Below are 18,555 nucleotides of genomic sequence, written 5' to 3'. Positions count from 1 at the left end.
AGTGAACAAAGAGAGTGGTCTCAATGAAACTTTGAAAGAAATCTCTGGAAAAACAAAACAACTTTATTTAAAGGTAAATTATAATTTTGGGTATATCCCCCACTGTTTGGCATCAACCAGGACACAGTAGAGAAGAATAAAAACCAAGCAGTAACAAAATTTCTGCACACATTCATATTTGTGGAGAGTAGAATTCAGACATGGTAATGAAACTTACCAGTAACATTCGATGCATCTATTTAACAGAAAATAGATTCTGAAAGGTAACATTTGTAGGATTCATCTGCTACTACAAAACCAACCTTGACTGTTACAACTCCACTCGAGTGACACAAAACAGGTCATTTGGGTGTTTTTCATAGCAGTAAACACAGAGGCTATTTAGAATTCTAATATTACACAGAGGTGAGAAAGAGGCATTGTGGCTTCTCTGCAGCAGAGCTCATCACACTAACTCCATTCTGACAATTCATAATATCAAAACCTAGAGCACTCAAGATAGCCTTCAGAGAACTCTCTACAAAGTGGTTTTGTAGGAACCACCTTTCCTGTTCTTCAGGCTTTGTATGTTACACAAAGAATCAGTGATAAATTCTGTGAGTAAAAATAACATTCTTCAAAATACATCTGTTTCTCTCCTGCTAACTCCCTAAGAATATTTAGATTTATACTATTTTGTGTCACAGAAAATCCTTCAGTATTATTCAAATTTTCAAAGTATGTTAACAGTCCTCTCATGAAACTTAAGGTCACCATGCAAGTCAAGCAAATACCCTTCAGCCCTTTCTTCCATATTTTTTGGGGGGTTTTGTTTGTTGGATTTTTGGCTGCTGTGTTGCCCAGTTATAGAACCTTACTGGTGGAGAATATGGCAAAGCTGTGACTGTGTGTTCCTCATTCTTGATATTTTCCACTGCTTAGTTCATCATAATAAAGTTAGATTTGCAATGAGCTTAAAAGGAAAAACAAAACAGAAGTGTTCAGTACATTGCTCTGATTTACCTATTTGTACATGGATTTCTATGTTATGTAGATAATTAGGATTTTAGGGTCTGGACAGATGATACTTTAGGATAGGAGTGTATTATGACATACTACTTCCCTTCCCCTCTTTTCCTTACAGTGCTAGTTTTTGTCCCAGGTTTCTCACTACTCCCCTGAGATTCTTGATTAAAGGAAAATTGCTAAACACAGGTCCCTAAATAAGGGAGTTACCTATAAAAATACCTGGAGGCATTCCTATTTTTATCAGTCCTCCTCCTGAACATTATTTGCAAGGTGTAACAAATGCAAAAGGGAGCAAGTATGAAAGGAATAAATGCAACTTACCTATAAACTCAGTGACAGGATCATGTTCACCTTCTGTTTTAATAGTACCTGCAATACTTTCATTCTCCAAGATTGGAAGAAAAAGCTGCACAAAGTCTGAGGTATATGGAGGAGCAATCACATCAAGCACCTGAAACAGCAGACAACAATGGATTATTCTTCCAGTTACAGAAGTAGTAGGAACAATATTTAATTTACAATACTAGACTTAAAATCATACAAGTAGTTGCACTTCAGACTTCTTGTTCTTCATACAATAATTAATTATGTCTTGTTGTGGTATTCTATCCAGTACCTTAATATTTTCAGAAATCAGGATTGAGTAGGACCCAGTCACATCCTAGTGATTACTACTATTACATACACTGCTCAAAATCTATCTTCTGTCCGGAAATACTTTTGAATCTGAGGCAAGCTTATTCAATATTCAAACACCTATGACTGCTTAAAGTTTATTTCTATGTTAGCAGATAATTTTTGCTGCTGACCTCCGTAACAAAGTATCTGATGAGAGAGATGTCTGTATCTAGCTTCTCCAGGCATTTGCGGATATAGCTGACAACAGGTAGGACATATCCTCGACTGAGTAAGTGTACCATCCTGTCCAAGAGTGTCTTCTTCAATTCCAGCTGATGGTGTGGGAAGGGAAGAACCAACAGATTAGAACTTCCTCTCAGAAGCAAGCAAGATTTAGTGTTCATTCTTATTGATTCAATATCTGCTATGCTACTTTTTAACAGTGACTATATCCCTATATTAAACTCTTGCAACTGCTGTGACAGCAAAAGCTGCCCTCTTGAATAAACACAATTAATATGAAGGCACACAAATACTGAATCCTTTGACAATCACCTGCTCCATTACATCAAGCTGTGAATGTTCTGTTTCAAAGAGCTTGACAAGAAGTTGTAGAACCTGGGGATGAAGCAGCTGATGGCATGTACTGATCTGCAAACAAGAGAGGAAAGATCCTCAGAACTTCCATTTAGAGCTTCAGTTTAGTGACAGGCACTCAGTGAACTGAATGTACCTCCAGTTACAGCCACCAAAACTGTCCTTAGTCTCCAGTAAGGTTTTATATATATTTTTACCTCATCCAATAATGCCAGATGAACTGGAGTGTGATCAGTCTGCAGCTGGAAGTATCGTGGTTCTGACACTGTCCAATCCACCCACTTTAATACACCCATTGCCACCACTGGGAACCTACAGAAAAAAAGATCACCTCAGCACAGCAGCATTTAAAAAAGTTTAAAAATCCCAAACAAAACAAAAGCTCCCAGGACATTTTAATATAAATAAATGACAGGTGAAAGCCAGAATTTGTATCCTCATGAGAGAGATTCCCAAGAGTCAGATGTACAATTCTGAAAGTTGCTTTCAGATCACATCTTTATGTATTCTACAATGAGGATGTTCTCAGAGTAACCTACAAAGACATTTCCCTTTATCAGTAGTGCCTTTCCTAAATACTACTTTCCCTCCAACAACTGAAGCTTGGACCAGTCCCACAGCTCACCTGATGCACTGATAGAGAGTGCTCAGTTCTGCAACCAACTCTGATGCTCCTTTGTTCTCATTGCAACACAAATTATGAACGGTTTCAATGGCTTTTGAAGTTGACTTGAGTTCATCCTTGTTTATGCTCACTCTCTTGTTCTGAAAAATTGCAAAGTTTGAATGTAGGAGTTGTGAATATAGCAGATGTCTCTGGTTACCTAAGGAAAAGAACTGTAACCTGCTATAAGCCTAAGATTACATCAAGTTTCTCCAAATCTACACTCAAATGCAAGTTTCAGAAGAACTAATTATCAATTAGCGGAAGAAAAAGGATGTTTGGTTTATTTCATTCCCAAAGAATTACTTTATCTACTTCATAAAGTTAAATTGTTTCTCCTCTGAAAAATGACACACAATTCTAGTAGTACACAACTGCTACTGATAAACTTTGGGGGAAGACACCAAAAATACCAAGTGCACTTTTATAGTACTATTTGGCCATCAGGGTCTACAATTTTTAGTGATTTCACACAGAATCAACCAGGTTCAACCAGGTTGGAAGAGTCCTCCAAGATCATCAAGTCCAAACGATCGCCCAACCCTATCTAATCAACTAGACCATGGCACTAAGCGCCTCATCCAGTCTCTTCTTAAACACCTCCAGGGATGTCGACCTCACCACCTCCCCAAGCAGCCCATTCCAATGGGCAATCGCTCTTTCTGTGAAAAACTTCTTTCTAAGATCAAGCCCAAACTTCCCCCTGCACAGCTTGAGACTGTGTCTTCTTGTTCTGTTGCTGGCTGCCTAGGAGAAGAAACCAACCCTCACCTGGCTACAAGCACCCTTCAGGTAGATGCAGACAGCAATAAGGTCTGCTCTAGCCTACTCTTCTCCAGGCTAAACAACCCTAGCTCCCTCAGCTGCTCCTCACAGGGCTTGTGTTCGAGACTGAACACAATTTCAGCTGAAGCCAGAAACCTTCATGTTAAAATACGTGAATCAAGCTGAATGCATTATTTTAAACTGAGCAGCTTGAAGATCATATGAGTTCTTTAGTACAGTCAGAACACTTTAGGTTAAAATAATCTCATAGGGCTGAACATTACCTTTTTCCACATCTCCACTACACTGGCTGCATATGCCAGTATGTGAATAAATTTATGTTTGTGGTCCTGGTTGATCTTAGCACCTGGCTTAAACAATGACTGCATGAAGAGGTCCAGAAAGGCAGGGACTCGAATCTGCAGAGAAAATGAATAGTTTATTAGAGCCCGAGGATGGTGAGAGGTGACTACAAATACAGTTGTTGCACCTGATATACCTTGCACAGAATGAGCTATAACACATTCCCCTTTGAGAACAGGTTAGACAGTTTTCTGAAGAGACCCAAACTTTGGTCAGAAATTAAAAAAACCCAAATACTAAACAACAAAAGGAAACAATGTAATTACAGACTATGTTAAAGTATCTAAGCACCACCATTTCTTCCCAGAACCCATGTCAGAACAAAGCAGTAAGAAAAACGAAACATGCCATTTAGGCCTGCTTGTAACAAATTGCAAAACTTAATGGATTTCTTTCTTTGTTGTTTTGGCTTTTTTTGTTAAAAGAAATTAAGTTGTTGCCATCTTTATCTCCTACTGAGAAGGTCTTTAAATCATTGCATATTAAATAATACATATTTTTAATATCTATATATACATATATATAGATATAAAAAATGGAGTGATTAAAAAAACCAAACCAAAGCAAAATCAATCAATAAGCTAATGTGAAATAGAATACAAGTTTTGCATGTAGACATTACTTTAAAACTATAGAGGGGTGAGTCTGAGTGACAACTTTTATTTCGAGTCAGTATAATACTTGGCACAACAAGACAGCTTATTTCCAAGTGCTATGGGAATAGAAGCAAATCTCAGAGCTCACAAAAGCATAACTACTAACCAGTTCTACTGGAGGTGGGTCCATGCTTGTAAACATTTTGAACAGGACAGTGATATCTGCTGGATTGAGAGCACCTTTGGACAACATCGCACCAAGAGCCTGACACGCTCGAGGGTAGGAGGCTGCAGTACCCAATGCTAAAGTGATCTGGCTGGCATCATGGCCTCTGGATGAAGAGCAAACACGCAGAATTTATTTCTCAATTTGGACATTTCAGTTTCAGCCTCACTGAGTCAACACGACACAGCCTATTGAATGTAATGCCTCGGGGCAGAGCCCCTCATCCCGGGTAATTACAGAAACAGGCCAGTATTTCCTTTCTTTGTTTCCAACAATGTTCATTGATAAATTAAAACATGCATTTTTTAATAGATAGACATTTCAATTCTTTGCTCTTCTGATTTAGGGTTCTCCCAGTATAGGATATTGAGCTTTTCTATTACTCCACAAATTAAAGATTGCTACAGGAACTGCTCTGTTGCAGCTAAGAATCGTCCTTTTGCTGGTGAAAGGTAGTCACTAATGAGCAAAACCCAGCAGTTTACAAATTCCAGTGAATGACAGTTGACTAATAACTGCCACTTACTTCTCATGAGCGTATCGCTGAACCTCCTGAGCAATCCGTCTGACAGCTGACCCTCCTTGCTCTTCTTGAGCCAGTATGGACATCATAGATTGAGCAAACAGGTAAGTGTGTTCTCCATGGCACACCATCTTCTGTGAAGGCACATAGCAAAAATCTAACCAGTCAACAAGGAACAGACTTCTGTGAACACCAAAATCCAAAACCCATCAGCCAAAAGGATGCACAGTATCGTCATGCACCGATACAACACAAGATGTAAGATGATAAATATAAGAAGTGTCTACTGGTCATAAAATGACCCAAAAGCATTAACCTATTTTTTAACTCAAAACAATTTGTAAGATTTGATGTGAAGATTCTCTACAATTCTCCAGTAATTTGTATATCCTCAACCCCAAACAAAACCAAAAAAACCACACAAACACACACAAAACAAACAAACAAATAAAAACTTACAGCAAACTCAGGGAGGTTTTTTTCAAGGTTTTCTTCTCCTCCATCTAAAATCGTTGCCAGAGATGTACGCAGGACCCTGGAAAACACTTCTAGTTGCTGACATGCTGTTGAAACACTAGTTATTTCCCCTTGATATCCAGCATCAGATATAAGCTGTAAAAACAGAAACATCACAGAAAACTTGCATTACTTACATATATATTTCAGAACTCCTAACAAGTCTAGAAGAAAATAAAAAGAGCACTTGTACTCTTCTGACATTTGAATAGGCAGTATTAGAAGGAATACAGAAAATATACAAGCAGGACCACAGCCAATATTTGATGCCAGAACAATTATCCCTTTATGGGTATTCCCATTCGTTACATTTGAATATGCTACCTTCACAGTAAAATTAAGCATTAAACAGTCAGGATGGGCTTCTGCCAACTTGTAAAAGAGATCTCTCCATGTAGTATGGGCTATCATTTGCTCAAGCCAGGCTGGAGTCTGAAAAAGATTAGAGCAATAGAGACAAATGTAAGAATAACTAGTTGTCAAGATCATTGAAAGCAAGGCTTTTACTTCTCAAGAGTCCCACAAGTTGTTTTACAGAACTTTATTACAAACAAGGATGCATTCAAAGTTTCTAAGTTCTCTAAACCTCTGAGGACTCCAGCGAGATACAGATGGTTTTCTGACACTAGTTATCTCTTAACTAAAGAGCTTTGAAGACACAATTTCCCTTCCCCCACCAACTACTCCATCAGACGAAGGCTTCTATGTAGGTTCCACTCATGCAGAGATAGCAACATGTATTCCATGCACACCTCTCCTTCCTCTGTAAAGATGGAATCTGCTTTCCGAGGGTCAAAATGCTTGATAAGTAAGCTCTTTAAATGGTTTTCTACAGTCTCCTGAACTTGCAATGGCTCAACACCTGTATAGAAGGAACAAAAAACTTGGCAGATGCAATCCAATCAAATATGGCAGCAACATCTTAATTTTTTCAATGAGAACAGAAACCACACAGGAATTTATCAACACAGAGAAGATGAGTGGAGAGCTATCAGTTCTACTATCAAGCCATGCTAATACAGACAGCTTTACAGAACTATTTTCTTTTGGTAATGTGGTGGGTTGAAGTTTCCCCCAGCATTAAATTTAGACTCTTTAGGATCACAGACAGGGCACACTAGGCCTTTTCTCTTTCTTTTCATCAGTTACACAAACACAATGTGAGTCATCTCAGGACTGTTACTAGGCCTGATACCAAAATGCTCCCATCTTAAACACGAAAGGGATTACCAGGGTTGGTGCACAAACCCACCTTGGTACAGACTGAAGTCCAACCTTTTAATATATTGTCTATCAGTAACTTTGATAGTATACTACAAAACCATGTATGAGGCAGTAACAAGTGGGTCTACATTTCTGAGATCAGCATATAATAGTTCCTATAATTTGTAAACAAAAGTTTATACAAGCTAAGGAACAAAAATACAACAACATAATGCTGAACAGAGCTTGCAAGAGGCTGCAGAAGAACTCATAAAGAGACCACTAATACAGAATTCTTGTTGCAAAGAATACAGGCATCTGTATAAGAACCCTCCATCTAACAACCACTGATCTGAAAGGGAATAGTAACTAATAATAAGCTAATTGGTTTTTACAAGATTAATTATATGATATTATTAAAATTATAAAATATTACTAGCACCATCTTTGTAACAATAGCCTTGCCCTTGTGCATGAAAATAGAAACAAACTAGAGTTTATGCAGTTGCTTCGACTGCACTATGCTTTATAACACAGTTTGTGAGCATTTCAAAATTCTCCTCAACAAATTACTTCACTTATTCCCTGAACAGAACAAAGGTATTATTAATAAGAATTTAGGATATACACAAGAGGATGATTTTATGATGATCCATCCAGGATCCATAACATACCCGTACAGGATGACAACGTGATGATGATCCACTTGCTGAGTATCATCATGTTTCCCACCAATTCAGATATTTCTGACAGAAGAAAGACTCCAGACCCAAATCATACTGTATTACATATCGTACCTGTTTGAATGAGCCACTCTGCCAGCAAATTAACAGTTTGTGCCACTGCGGTGTAGTTTTCAGAGAGGAGCTGGATAACATTCTCTGGAGAACCTCCTGCTTGGAAATATCTGATTAAAAGATTAGAAAAGTCATATTAAAAACTAAAACTACTTGATCGCTAAATACAGGGAAAACAATAGCATCATGTCTACATTTTCACACACGCTTCCGTACAAAGTGACAAACCCGCACCTATACAGACATAACAGCACCGTAATATACATAAGGTTCCACTCACCTCTTTAAGGTGTTAAATATAGACGGCTCCATTATATAGTCTGGGGTTGAAAATTTCTTCAGGCATTCTTGCTGGACTTCTGCATCGTCTTCTCCCTCCCCATCCTCATCATCTTGCTGTTCAAAAGCACAGCCAAGTCAGCCACCTCTCTCGTCCTGTTTTCCCCCTGTGCTCCCATATTTAGGCTAATTTTGCCCAGCGAGACTCGCACACCGCGGTTCATCGTAACAAGTGATCTGCTTCCCAAATACGACTTCTCAGCACAGAGGACGCAAAATCAAGCACTCTACTGCAGTTGTTTTCCTCCCTGCTAACCCCTCAAGCCCCAGGCCCCAGAGGGGGGACCGCCTTTATGCTCGGTGCTTTTTGCCTCAGCTCGGAGCCTCAGCCACGGCTTCAAGAGCAAGAGAGCCCAAGAGCTCCTGCGGAAGCCAGTCGAGGGGCTGGCAGCGTCCCTCGGGAGCAGCTCTCCTCTGCAGAGCGGTGCGGAGGCAGCGGGCTCTTCTCACAGGCCGCCTCAGGCCCGGCGCCGAGCTCCCGCCTCCCGTCGCACGGCAGGACCGAATCGCGCCGCCGCTAAGGCGCCCGTAAGCGCTCACCGTCCCCCCGTCCGCCTCGTTCCCCCACTCCGCCGCACTGCCTTCGAAGTAATCAGCGTCCTCCATGGCTCCTCCCGTCCCGCCCCGGGCCGAAACAGCCGCGGCGACAGCCGGAACCAGGCCGCGACCGCCCCCCTGGGCGGAGCGGCGCGGAATGGCGGGCGGCGGGAGGGTGGAGCCGCTGCCACCGCAGGGCAGGGCAGGACAGGACCGGACAGGACAGGACAGGGTCGTGCAGTGCAGTGCGCCGCTCCTTGCCGCAGCTGGTCCTCACGGCGGCAAAGCTGTCGCTTGGCGAGTTGTGGCCGAAACTAGCCAGGAACGGCAGAATATAAACATTAAATACAGAAAAGTAAAAGCTGGCCCCATGATGGTGGTTCCCGGGGAGGGGGAGGTACGCTCCGCCCCGGTTCAAGCGGTTCATCCCCGATTAGTCACTGCTGGAGAGCAGGCAGAAGGCTGCACACAGTCAGAGGAAAAAATTAGCCAATGGAAATTAAAAATCAAACTTCCCTACCCTGCCAAACGCTTCAAAGCCTCCCAGCAGCAGCAAAAATGAGATGTGTTGCTCTTCCGGCGGCAGCTGATGGGCCGCAGTTTTCTCACGCTGAGGATATTGAACAGCAATAATTTGATAGCAATGATCAAATATAATGATCAAAACTAACAAGTAGAAAACAAAACAAACAAACAAACAACAATTATAAAAGATAACTTTGGAGGACGTGGCAAAATTTTTAGGACCAGATTTTAGGGGTAAAGTTTTAAGACCAGCATTGGCGTAACTCTGTGTACCTAAAACTTGATGGAGGATAACATTAAATATTTCTGTCCCTGTCCTCCCCCTTTTTAATTAATTTACTCTCTCTCTCTATATATATATATATGGTTTTTTTTTTTTTGGGCAGGTACTTTTACTAAAAGACAAAATTCTGAAGTCTTTAATCTAAAAAAATCATATTAAACCAGCTGTAGTCCTTGTAACTAAGACTATTAGCATCATATTTAGCAGTTTGAGTTCTGGGCAGCAGAGAGTTCTATGCTCCACGAGCCACGTTTCCTGTTTACGAGGCTCTTGGGCCATCAGTTACCACACAGGACAACCTGTGACACATGAACCTGCTGTACATGAAGCTGGATCCCCAGAGCAATGGTTGTGCTAACCCTGGGACTTTAGCATAGCCCTTCTTGGAGGTGCTGAGAGGGTCCCAAAGGAGACACCTGAGCTGACTGAATGCAACAGGCCAAGAGGGCTCCCAGTGAAGGGAGGAACTAGGATGTTACAGATGAATGAAAGGGGGAAAGTCTAAAATGAAAACTGATCATACAATCTGACCTTAGGCAAAGAGATAGACATTACTGAAATGGAGACCATGTGAGAGGAACAGAGAGACTCTTTGTCTCTTCAGATAGACTCCTGCTCTTCAGTTGTGTAAGAGTTTAACTGTGAGAAGGGGGGGGGGGCTAAGGAAGGGGGGTGGTGGTGGTGGTGGGGTGTTCTACAATTTGGAGGGCAGCCAGGAGCATTGCTGATTAATTATTTAAAAGATCCTTTATTCTCATTCAGTTTCTAACTGAAAAATAGTAAAAAATAATTAAATTGTCTTTGATGCAGTCCATAAAATCACTTGGTAGAAAGGGCCAAAAAGCCCTGCTCAGAAATAAATTGTCACAGGATCTTCCAGAGACACAGTCTTTGTTCAACTGTGGTCACTGTACTAGTTTAAAGGGCTTACTGCACTTAAAATTTCAGTATAGAAAATATACACCACCAGCTGAACTGCAGCATAGCACGAGTTGTACTGTCTTGTGCTCTCCTGAAGTGGTGAAGCAACTCCTTCTGAACCATTTGTTCAATATCTTTGTGAGCCCAAGAAAATATTCTTTTTGCTCTGTCAACAGAAAGCGAGAGAGACATTTTCAACACTGAAGGCATGGGTTGAGGCAGAGGCACAAGGGACACATTATCTACCTGTGAGAGACGATTGCCTGCAGCCAGGAAGACAGTAAGGTAACATTTTAACACTTGTGGAAGCACTAGCCATTTTTCATGAGGAAAGACCTGGGAGTGAAGTGACAGGCTGGGGCTGGAGGCCAATGGAAATATCCTTGAGAAAAAAAGGTTTTGGCTTGTTTCCACTTAGTTATTGGGCAATTTCCATCTTGTAGATGTGAGAAAAGAACAGACAGTGCAATTAACCAGCCAAAACTCTTAAGAAAATACCAGACCTGAATTTAATCCATCCCAAACCAAGAAACAAAAGTATTTTCAGAGAGTCAAATATGAAGCATATATATACATGTGCTTCATGAGTTGTTGTTTTGTGCTGTTTTGTTGTTTTGTTTTGCTTGTAATGATGTACAGTATTAGAAGACATAGGACAAGTTCTCTGGAGGTAGTATCAGAGTAACTACTATACTACCCTAACAGAAGGCTCAGGAATTTTAAAATTGGAGGAAAATCGAGTCCAGAACTTGAGTAGCATTAAAATGAAACTGGATCAGAAAACCACAAAGCTGGGACTTTGTGAGACTTAGGAGGAGATTCTAGTTCTTTACAGAAGGCTCAAATAAATATGCCTTGTACAAGTGAAATTTGCTGTACATCTCCTAGGTAGGATATTTCAATCTGTGGTCTGGAGGAATTTCCTACTGCCCAGAGTTTATGGCCTGAAACAGTACATCTTCGATTCAGTAAAGGAAAAAAGGTAAAAGTTGCAGGTAAAAGTTTTGTCTAGTGACAACAGTTGGACTTCTAGGATTCAACGGTAATTATGCAACAAAACACAGTGCCTAGTTGAGGAGAAAAAGGGAACAGTCTACAGTACCAATTATAGCAATACACATAGTGGTATCAGACAATAATGGTACTAGTAATTTCAGTGTCTGAATTTTAAAACTAGAAGTTCTTTTGTCTTTATGTATTTATATATTTTTATTTTGATTGCAGTAACAGAAAATGAGTATATATATTTTAATATATAAAGAATGAACAATACTCAAAGCACTTGCTTTTGACTGAGGAGAAAACTAAGGACCTGTAACAGAGCCAGACGTTTGCTGAATAGCCCTTTGCAGAAGAATTTAAATATCCAAGCTTATCCCACTTCAGGTGAATAAACAAGAGGCAATTACCAAACCCAACTGTTTCAAAGTTATCATTTAAACTCTGTTGAAACACAAAATGTAACAGAAATCGATTTTGCAAACTAACCTTTTACAACTTTGAATGGAAACAACCGTGGTTGTCTTCGGTCTAACTGTGTTCTCCCATATAGATTTCTGGTTTACAAAGTTTCAGTGACATATGTATAAATAAAAGCACTTAGATTTACCAGAATGTCCCTGAAAGATTATCCAGCAAATGAATGCAACATTTTTTTCCCCCTAAGTGCGTATTTGACTGCATTTTATGTGTAAAATATTTTTGCATCACAAATCCCACTTAATGAGGTTTTGATGAGGCAGTGAACATGTTAAAGATAAAATGTTGATCGCAATAAATATACTACGAATGCCAGCCTGTGGGTCTCTACTGCACGTTTGAAGCAGTAAAGGCATCTTGGAAAGTAGCTGTGTGTGAAGAAGAGTCAGGTCTAGAGAAATGTGGTAAACTACCTTTTTTACAAAAATGGTATTTCAAAAATTATTTTTGTTTTATTTTAAACAGAAATGAAGGTTGGTTTCAAAAAGGTTGGGAATGGCTTTTTCTAAGGGACTAAAGAATGAACCAAGTACTGAATGCTCAAGCTTCAGTCCCAGCCAATTATCAAAATTTGGTGCTTGACTTTGGAGCAAATTACTTAACAACTATCACTCAAGATTCCTACCTACAGCTGATGAAATCATAAAACTTCATTTGGTTCCTTCTGAGAGTAAAAGAAAAATCCCAAACAGAAGAGCTGACTTCCAACAGAACTGTCTGCCACAGGTTTTTAAAATATGTCCACCCTGGTATTCTCTGTATGCTAGTTACTACTGCTCCTTGCCATCTACAAACTCTTTTATCCTAAATTTGTATTCTGTATCATAGTCCTTTTACACATCAACCAGTACATTCAACTACAGGTAAGGTAATAACTTCCAGAAATCACAGCAGCATCAACTTAGGCTAATGGGTTTTGGCTGATGAGTTCTTCCTTCTCAAGCAGAACCTCAACATTAAGCATTTTTGCTTGCACCTTGAGATTCAGAATTACTGGCGACAATCTTATTCTAGACACTGAACACAACACTTTGCTGGATAACTGACAAGTATTCTGAGACAAAAGAAGGTGGCTTTTAGGTTGCTGAAATCATGTCATTGTAGCCTTCTTCAAATGTTAACTTAAAAGTTGGAACTATATACTATAGCTAGCTTAAAGGCAATCCCACAATGCCCCAAGAGGAACCTACAATGGAAACATTTTCTTGCTTCAAAGCAAACTGCAGTTGATTTGCATACTGATCATTGAACTTCACTGCATGCATGCAGTAAGTGCATATTTAGCAGTTCCTTAGTTGCATATATCCTGCCCTTTCAGATTAATACATTCTCTGACCTTGAACATATGTGTAAGGATCCCAGATTAGGTCACTTATCTGAGGAATGAAGAATTTCCCCCATAAACATATTTTTCAGTGTCCAATGTGATGGATTTAGGATTCTTGTTTATCTAGCTTTTCCTAGTTCCTTTGAACTTTCCGTGATGCTGTCTCCTAACTTTCTTTCATAGCTGCTTTATTCTCCCACTAATCATATACATTATAGGAAGGTGGGGTGAGAACAGAAGAAAGCTGAATCCAAAGGTGACAGTTCCATGATGTTGGACAGAACCACCGGTTGCAAGCTCCTCAGTTTTAAATCACAAAGAGGTAAACAAGAGCCATTAGTTGTGGCAGCACTAGGCTTCCAAACTGCCTTACATAGATGAACCTTTGTAGCCCAGCAGAGTTTTGCCCTGTGGGAAACAGAACTCAAGGTTAGAACCAAAACTTCCATGAAATCTGTTGCTTCAGTTTGGCTGTTGTGCCTTCAAACAAAACAAAACCAAACCCAAACAGAATGGAGATTAAAACCACTGAAATACATTAATCATCACATGCACACTGCAGGGAAGACATGCCCTTTGCTGTGGCTCCAGCTTCATACAAGTTTAAAGTAGCTTTCATCAACAGCTTGAGGTCTTATACAGACATGTATTTGGCTCTATCATCCAACCCCTTGTCTTTTTATGGAAGCTCTTCTGATCCTGCCAACAGAAAACTGATGATGTAATGAAAAACTAGGATGAGCCCCTTTTTCTAACAGCCTTATGGTCACAAGCCTGAGGCAGTAACTCATAACCCTTATGCAGGACCTCCTTCTCTGCCTGATCCCGGCTGGCACTCCAGATTCTAGTTGCAGGAAGGACCCAAGTCCCAATTTGTATCAAATACTGTAAAACTACAAACAGAAACACTGTATTTCACCATAAATAACACACCTAAATCTCACAGCCTAAAACCAGAACTACAGAACTGAATTGCCATCATTACTGCCTCTGTCCTAAGCTTGTTCTTTCTCCACACTTCAATAGCTGTGTATTAAATAAAAAAGCATTAGCCAATAACAGGGTAAAGTGAAGACACACTCACATTTTAATTTTCAATTTCTTTACATTTGTCTACTGGTACCCCAGCCTTAGAAAGCATGTTATGTTACAGAAAACCACTAACATCTGAAATTTCTCCCTCAAAAATGTATTCTTCTCTATTTGGAACAATGTTTAAAGACTGCATTTTATCCTGTTACTAAAAGAAAGATTTCTGAGGCAGACTTTGTGAGAAAAAGAAAAAAAAACCCAAAGCAACAAAACTTGTCAATTCTGGTTTGGTGGGATGTTTGGTTTTTCTTACAATGATCTATGACATACTTGATCAGTTACCCCCTGTTGCAGAGGTACCAGTTAAGCACTTGCTCTTAACCTAGAAAACTCCTCCCTGGTTTTTAACACAGAATGAGGCTAAGTTTATAGAACCCAGAAGTTAGAAAAAAATCCCACCTTATTATTCATATGTTTAATGCAGCAAGATTAATTTGCCTCCCCACCTCCTCCCAAGCTGCTTTTCCAAGCAGATGTCTGCTTTCAACTGCACCCATTTTGCTCAGCTCAGGACATCAAAAGTAGACAGGGTAAAAAGCAGTTTTAACTTTTAATATGACGAGAATCAGGGTTGAAAACAATTATGAAGCCAGTACTCATGGCTGATTTTTTAGCAATCTCTGCAATACAGTGAAGTACTCTGAAGCAGTTTACCTACCAAGTAACTGGAACACACCCACTCACAGTATTTACACTAACTGGTTATGACCAGAATTAAAATACGTTCACTCCTGCAATTTCTGTCTTGTCAGTCACCAGATTTTTCAGTGTAACGGCTGTCATCAGCAGAGGCTCAGAAATCCTCCTTTGTAGCTTATTTTATTTACAAAGACACTTCAAAGTTTGTCACAGAACAGAAAGACCTTTTTCCCAGGGGATGAATTTTCAGAAGTATCAAGCTGAGGAAGAAGGGTACAGTTTTGGTTTTGGACTGCCAACAGATGTTTGCTTGTAAATATTTTTATCGTTAAAGCAATGCAACATGTATTTTAGGGATGAGGACCTGTTCCTGTGCGATTTCCACTGATAGTCATCTAAGGCCCTGATCCTGCTTCTTGATTCTTACTAGGAATTTTACCACCTGCTTCCATGGAAGAGGTCTTGTGAGTGCCAGCATTGTTAGAAATACACACAGCATATTAGATACAGTTGGGGAAAGATGAGAACTTGCTCTCTTCCAGAATAAATTACCTAACTCAGAACTTCATCAATCTTGGACATTTGTATAGCACCAATCACCAACAGTATTGTCACTAAGGCACTGGACTGGTACTCAGCTGTCATGGAGTCTGTCTCCGTTTTCTGTGGTCAACTTCCTGTGTATTCATGTTTCTGTCTGTTTTTCCTGGTACATAATTTCCAACATCTGAAAATAGGATATAATACAAAACATCCTACATCATTTACAGGAATATTGCCCCATGACTCATTACAAGGTGCTCAGATTCGAAAGTGATGAATATTAATATTTCTGTGCATAGATTTACTGCTAGATGAAAACAATCTGCAGGTATCACTTATGTGCAACACCCTGGAATAGAATTAGCTTCAGTTTCTCTGGAATTAATGACATAACTAAGTTAAATCCTATCCTCAATGCCATGATTCAGAATAGTTTTTAGATAAATGGAGATAAGCCCTCAGGGCTCCTGTCTACAACAACTGATCTGGCATGCCTTTGTATGCTTTTGCATCAAAGTCTGCTCCTAACAACTTGCAGAGCTTCAGTTGCAGCCTCTAGCAGAGCAGTTTTTGATGCTTTCAGAAGCAGCTGAATCTTTTTTTAATCTGCAGTGAATTTACCTCTCCACATTATTAAAACAAACAAACAAACCAACCAACACCCTTCAGGAGTTTTCACTATTCTGCTGCATCCCACTGGCTGCTGTGTACCAATGTACAGATTGCTAAAAGCTTTAGGGTTTGAAAGAAGTTACTGCAAATGCACAGTAGCTGATTTTGAAATGACATCATCTCTACAATTTATTTTTTGGTACAAAATACCCAAAATGATCAGACCATATTGTAGCTGACTGGCTTGCCAAAGGTTATGTTTTAAAATCAAAACCATTTCTGAATTACAGAAGTGCCAAAACCAATCTTGAATCAGGTTTGTTTGTTGTTTTTTTTTGCTTTGTTTTGTTTACTTTTTTTTAAACCACCCCCCATCCAACAAAACAGTTGTATAACTTAAAAGAGAAACAAGAGTTTGCGTTGGAAATGGTTTAAAAACCAACCCACCAAATCACGCTTGAGCGGAAGCCTTGTAGGGCAAAGATTTAGCTGAGGGCAATTTAATGCCAAGATATAGACCCTCTAGGGGTTTGTAATGCAAATACTGACACAACCTCAACTATAGTGATGCAAATGTGCCCTAAAACACTGTATTTGCTTTTATTAATAAAAGTGGTAGTGTTTACATTTGCAGGTATCTTACACTTCAGCATCACGATGAATACTGAGTAGAATGAGTTAAGTTTTGGCTGTAAGGTCAGAAGTTTCCAAACAAATGAATGAGACAGAAGTGAAAGTCCTCAATCAGGAAAACAAGAAGTTCAAATAAATAAATAAAACAAAACTAGGAAATATGGGTAAGCATTAAGTTGGAATGGTTCAAATAACTGCAAATTATGGCCACTAAATTAGAGACAGAAGAAAACACAGTTACTTATTAAATAGCAAGCATTAAAGCTTTATGCTTTGTTTTTGTATTTAAAAAAAGAACAAAAAAAAGAGAAAAGCGATAGAGAAGGCTTAAAAATAAGACTTGCATTTACCAGGCCACCAAACTGCATGGACTAATAAAGAGACTAACAAAGGCAATACTGAGACGTTAAGACCACACACACTCCATACTTGTGCAACTCGACCGTATTCAAGACAATTGCCTTTTTCCTCACTTTAGGGAAAAAAAACACCCAAAAAACAAACAACAAACAAGCATCCCCTAAACATTTCTGTTCATATAAAGCTTTACATTTCTCAAACTGTCATCTTAAATATCCTTGTTATTATGTAGCCTTCTCAGCATCAGAGGAAGAACCTTATTTACTTATTTTTAATGGAGGTGCTTTGTTTCTCTCAGATGAGAGATTACATTCCTCACACCACTACAGGTTTTCTCCATTTATAAATTTGGTCTTTACACCAACTCCTCCGAGGCTTAAAAAAGATAAGGGTTGGCACTAAATCAAAGATTTTGGCTCCTGTAACTAAAATTAAGGCTCGCAATGAATTTCCTTTCCACTGTGTGTGTCCCATTTTTACCTAGTGGAAACACCAGCCCTTAACCTACAGGCACTGGATACATTCTTAAATTGTAGGGGGCTATTTTCAGTCAAGTTCTCTGCAGTTCTACGAAGTTCTGGTGGCAACTTTCTAAACCTGTGAACAGGAAAGAGAATTTTAAAAAGATGAGTAGCAAATGCAGCTAAAAGTTTTATCCCATTTAGTGTCATCAGGAAGATCACTACTAATTTGGAACAAAGAGAGATGAGACGGTAACTCCATCACATCCCTGCTCTATGTGTGAACAGAGTAAGTGATTTCATTTTTGTTTCAAAGTTTAGCCACAAAAGCAATGAAAACTCAGAATTCTGAACAGTTGCAGTTCTTAGTATTAAAAAGGCATCTGATACCTGAAGCAAATCTAGCTGCACAGACATCACTGACCACACCCTAATTTTAATTTAAACTGGACCTTTTCCCAAAAAAGAAAGTTAACACAGTCTCTTGGGTGGAGGGAAGCTAGTGTGAAAGGCATAGAGGCAAGTATTTTTGTGTTTTTCTTTCTTTTGTTTTCCTTTTGAAGTCACTGCAGTAAGATCCAGATCAGTTTAGGGGTGTGAATGAAGGGGGAACAGGGGTGTTTTGAGTAATATAGGCTAACACTGTTCTAGATGTGTTATTAGAGCTGTAATTTCTGACTCTGTACAAATTGTACACGTAGGTTTAGACACATGAAAAAGTAACACACTCACAGAGACATAAAACACCTAGGTATAAAATATAAAGCAGTGTAGTAGTTACTAAAATTACATGCTCTCTTATTGCTACAGTGATTTTTGCTCTTTTTCTTTTTACTGTACCACATGTTGTTCTAAGCATATAATTTGCATAAATTATTCAAGTTTAAGAAAAAATCCACACATCTTCACTTTAAGCTACTTATATAGT

General features: G+C 39.3%; 1 protein-coding gene across 2 annotated transcripts; it reads right to left on the bottom strand.

Moving 5' to 3' along the window:
• Positions 1–41: 41 nt before the first annotated feature.
• On the bottom strand, positions 42–8,859 carry NELFCD (negative elongation factor complex member C/D). 2 transcript variants are annotated; one of them, XM_054173570.1, is made up of 15 exons: positions 8,756–8,859; positions 8,157–8,272; positions 7,877–7,986; positions 6,629–6,738; positions 6,201–6,308; positions 5,820–5,972; positions 5,364–5,494; positions 4,778–4,943; positions 3,937–4,071; positions 2,849–2,988; positions 2,421–2,535; positions 2,182–2,277; positions 1,818–1,958; positions 1,330–1,459; positions 42–952 (listed from the first exon to the last, which is right to left on the bottom strand). In XM_054173570.1, exons 1-15 carry the CDS (start codon positions 8,819–8,821, stop codon positions 918–920), a joined length of 1,752 nt encoding a protein of 583 aa, XP_054029545.1. In that variant the 5' UTR covers positions 8,822–8,859; the 3' UTR covers positions 42–917. The 2 variants fall into 2 exon arrangements, with proteins under 2 accessions (XP_054029545.1, XP_054029544.1); XM_054173569.1 differs by lacking the exon at positions 42–952 and having other exon boundaries at positions 1,033–1,459.
• Between the last annotated feature and the right edge of the window lie 9,696 nt (positions 8,860–18,555).

The sequence above is a fragment of the Dryobates pubescens genome, chromosome 26, assembly GCF_014839835.1.
Source record: "Dryobates pubescens isolate bDryPub1 chromosome 26, bDryPub1.pri, whole genome shotgun sequence".
NCBI classification, from domain to species: Eukaryota; Metazoa; Chordata; class Aves; order Piciformes; family Picidae; genus Dryobates; species Dryobates pubescens.
The sequence above is the reverse complement of the archived record's forward strand: the minus strand, read 5'-3'. Positions and strand labels throughout refer to the sequence as shown.

Coding starts and splice junctions, on each gene's coding strand:
- NELFCD (XM_054173569.1), bottom strand. CDS start 8,821: ATGGAGGACGCTGATTACTTCGAAGGCAGTGCGGCGGAGTGGGGGAAC. Junction 4,944..5,363: donor CAGCGATACGCTCATGAGAA/GTAAGTGGCAGT, acceptor CTCTTCATCCAG/AGGCCATGATGCCAGCCAGA. Junction 1,460..1,817: donor TCAGATACTTTGTTACGGAG/GTCAGCAGCAAA, acceptor CTGCTGTTTCAG/GTGCTTGATGTGATTGCTCC.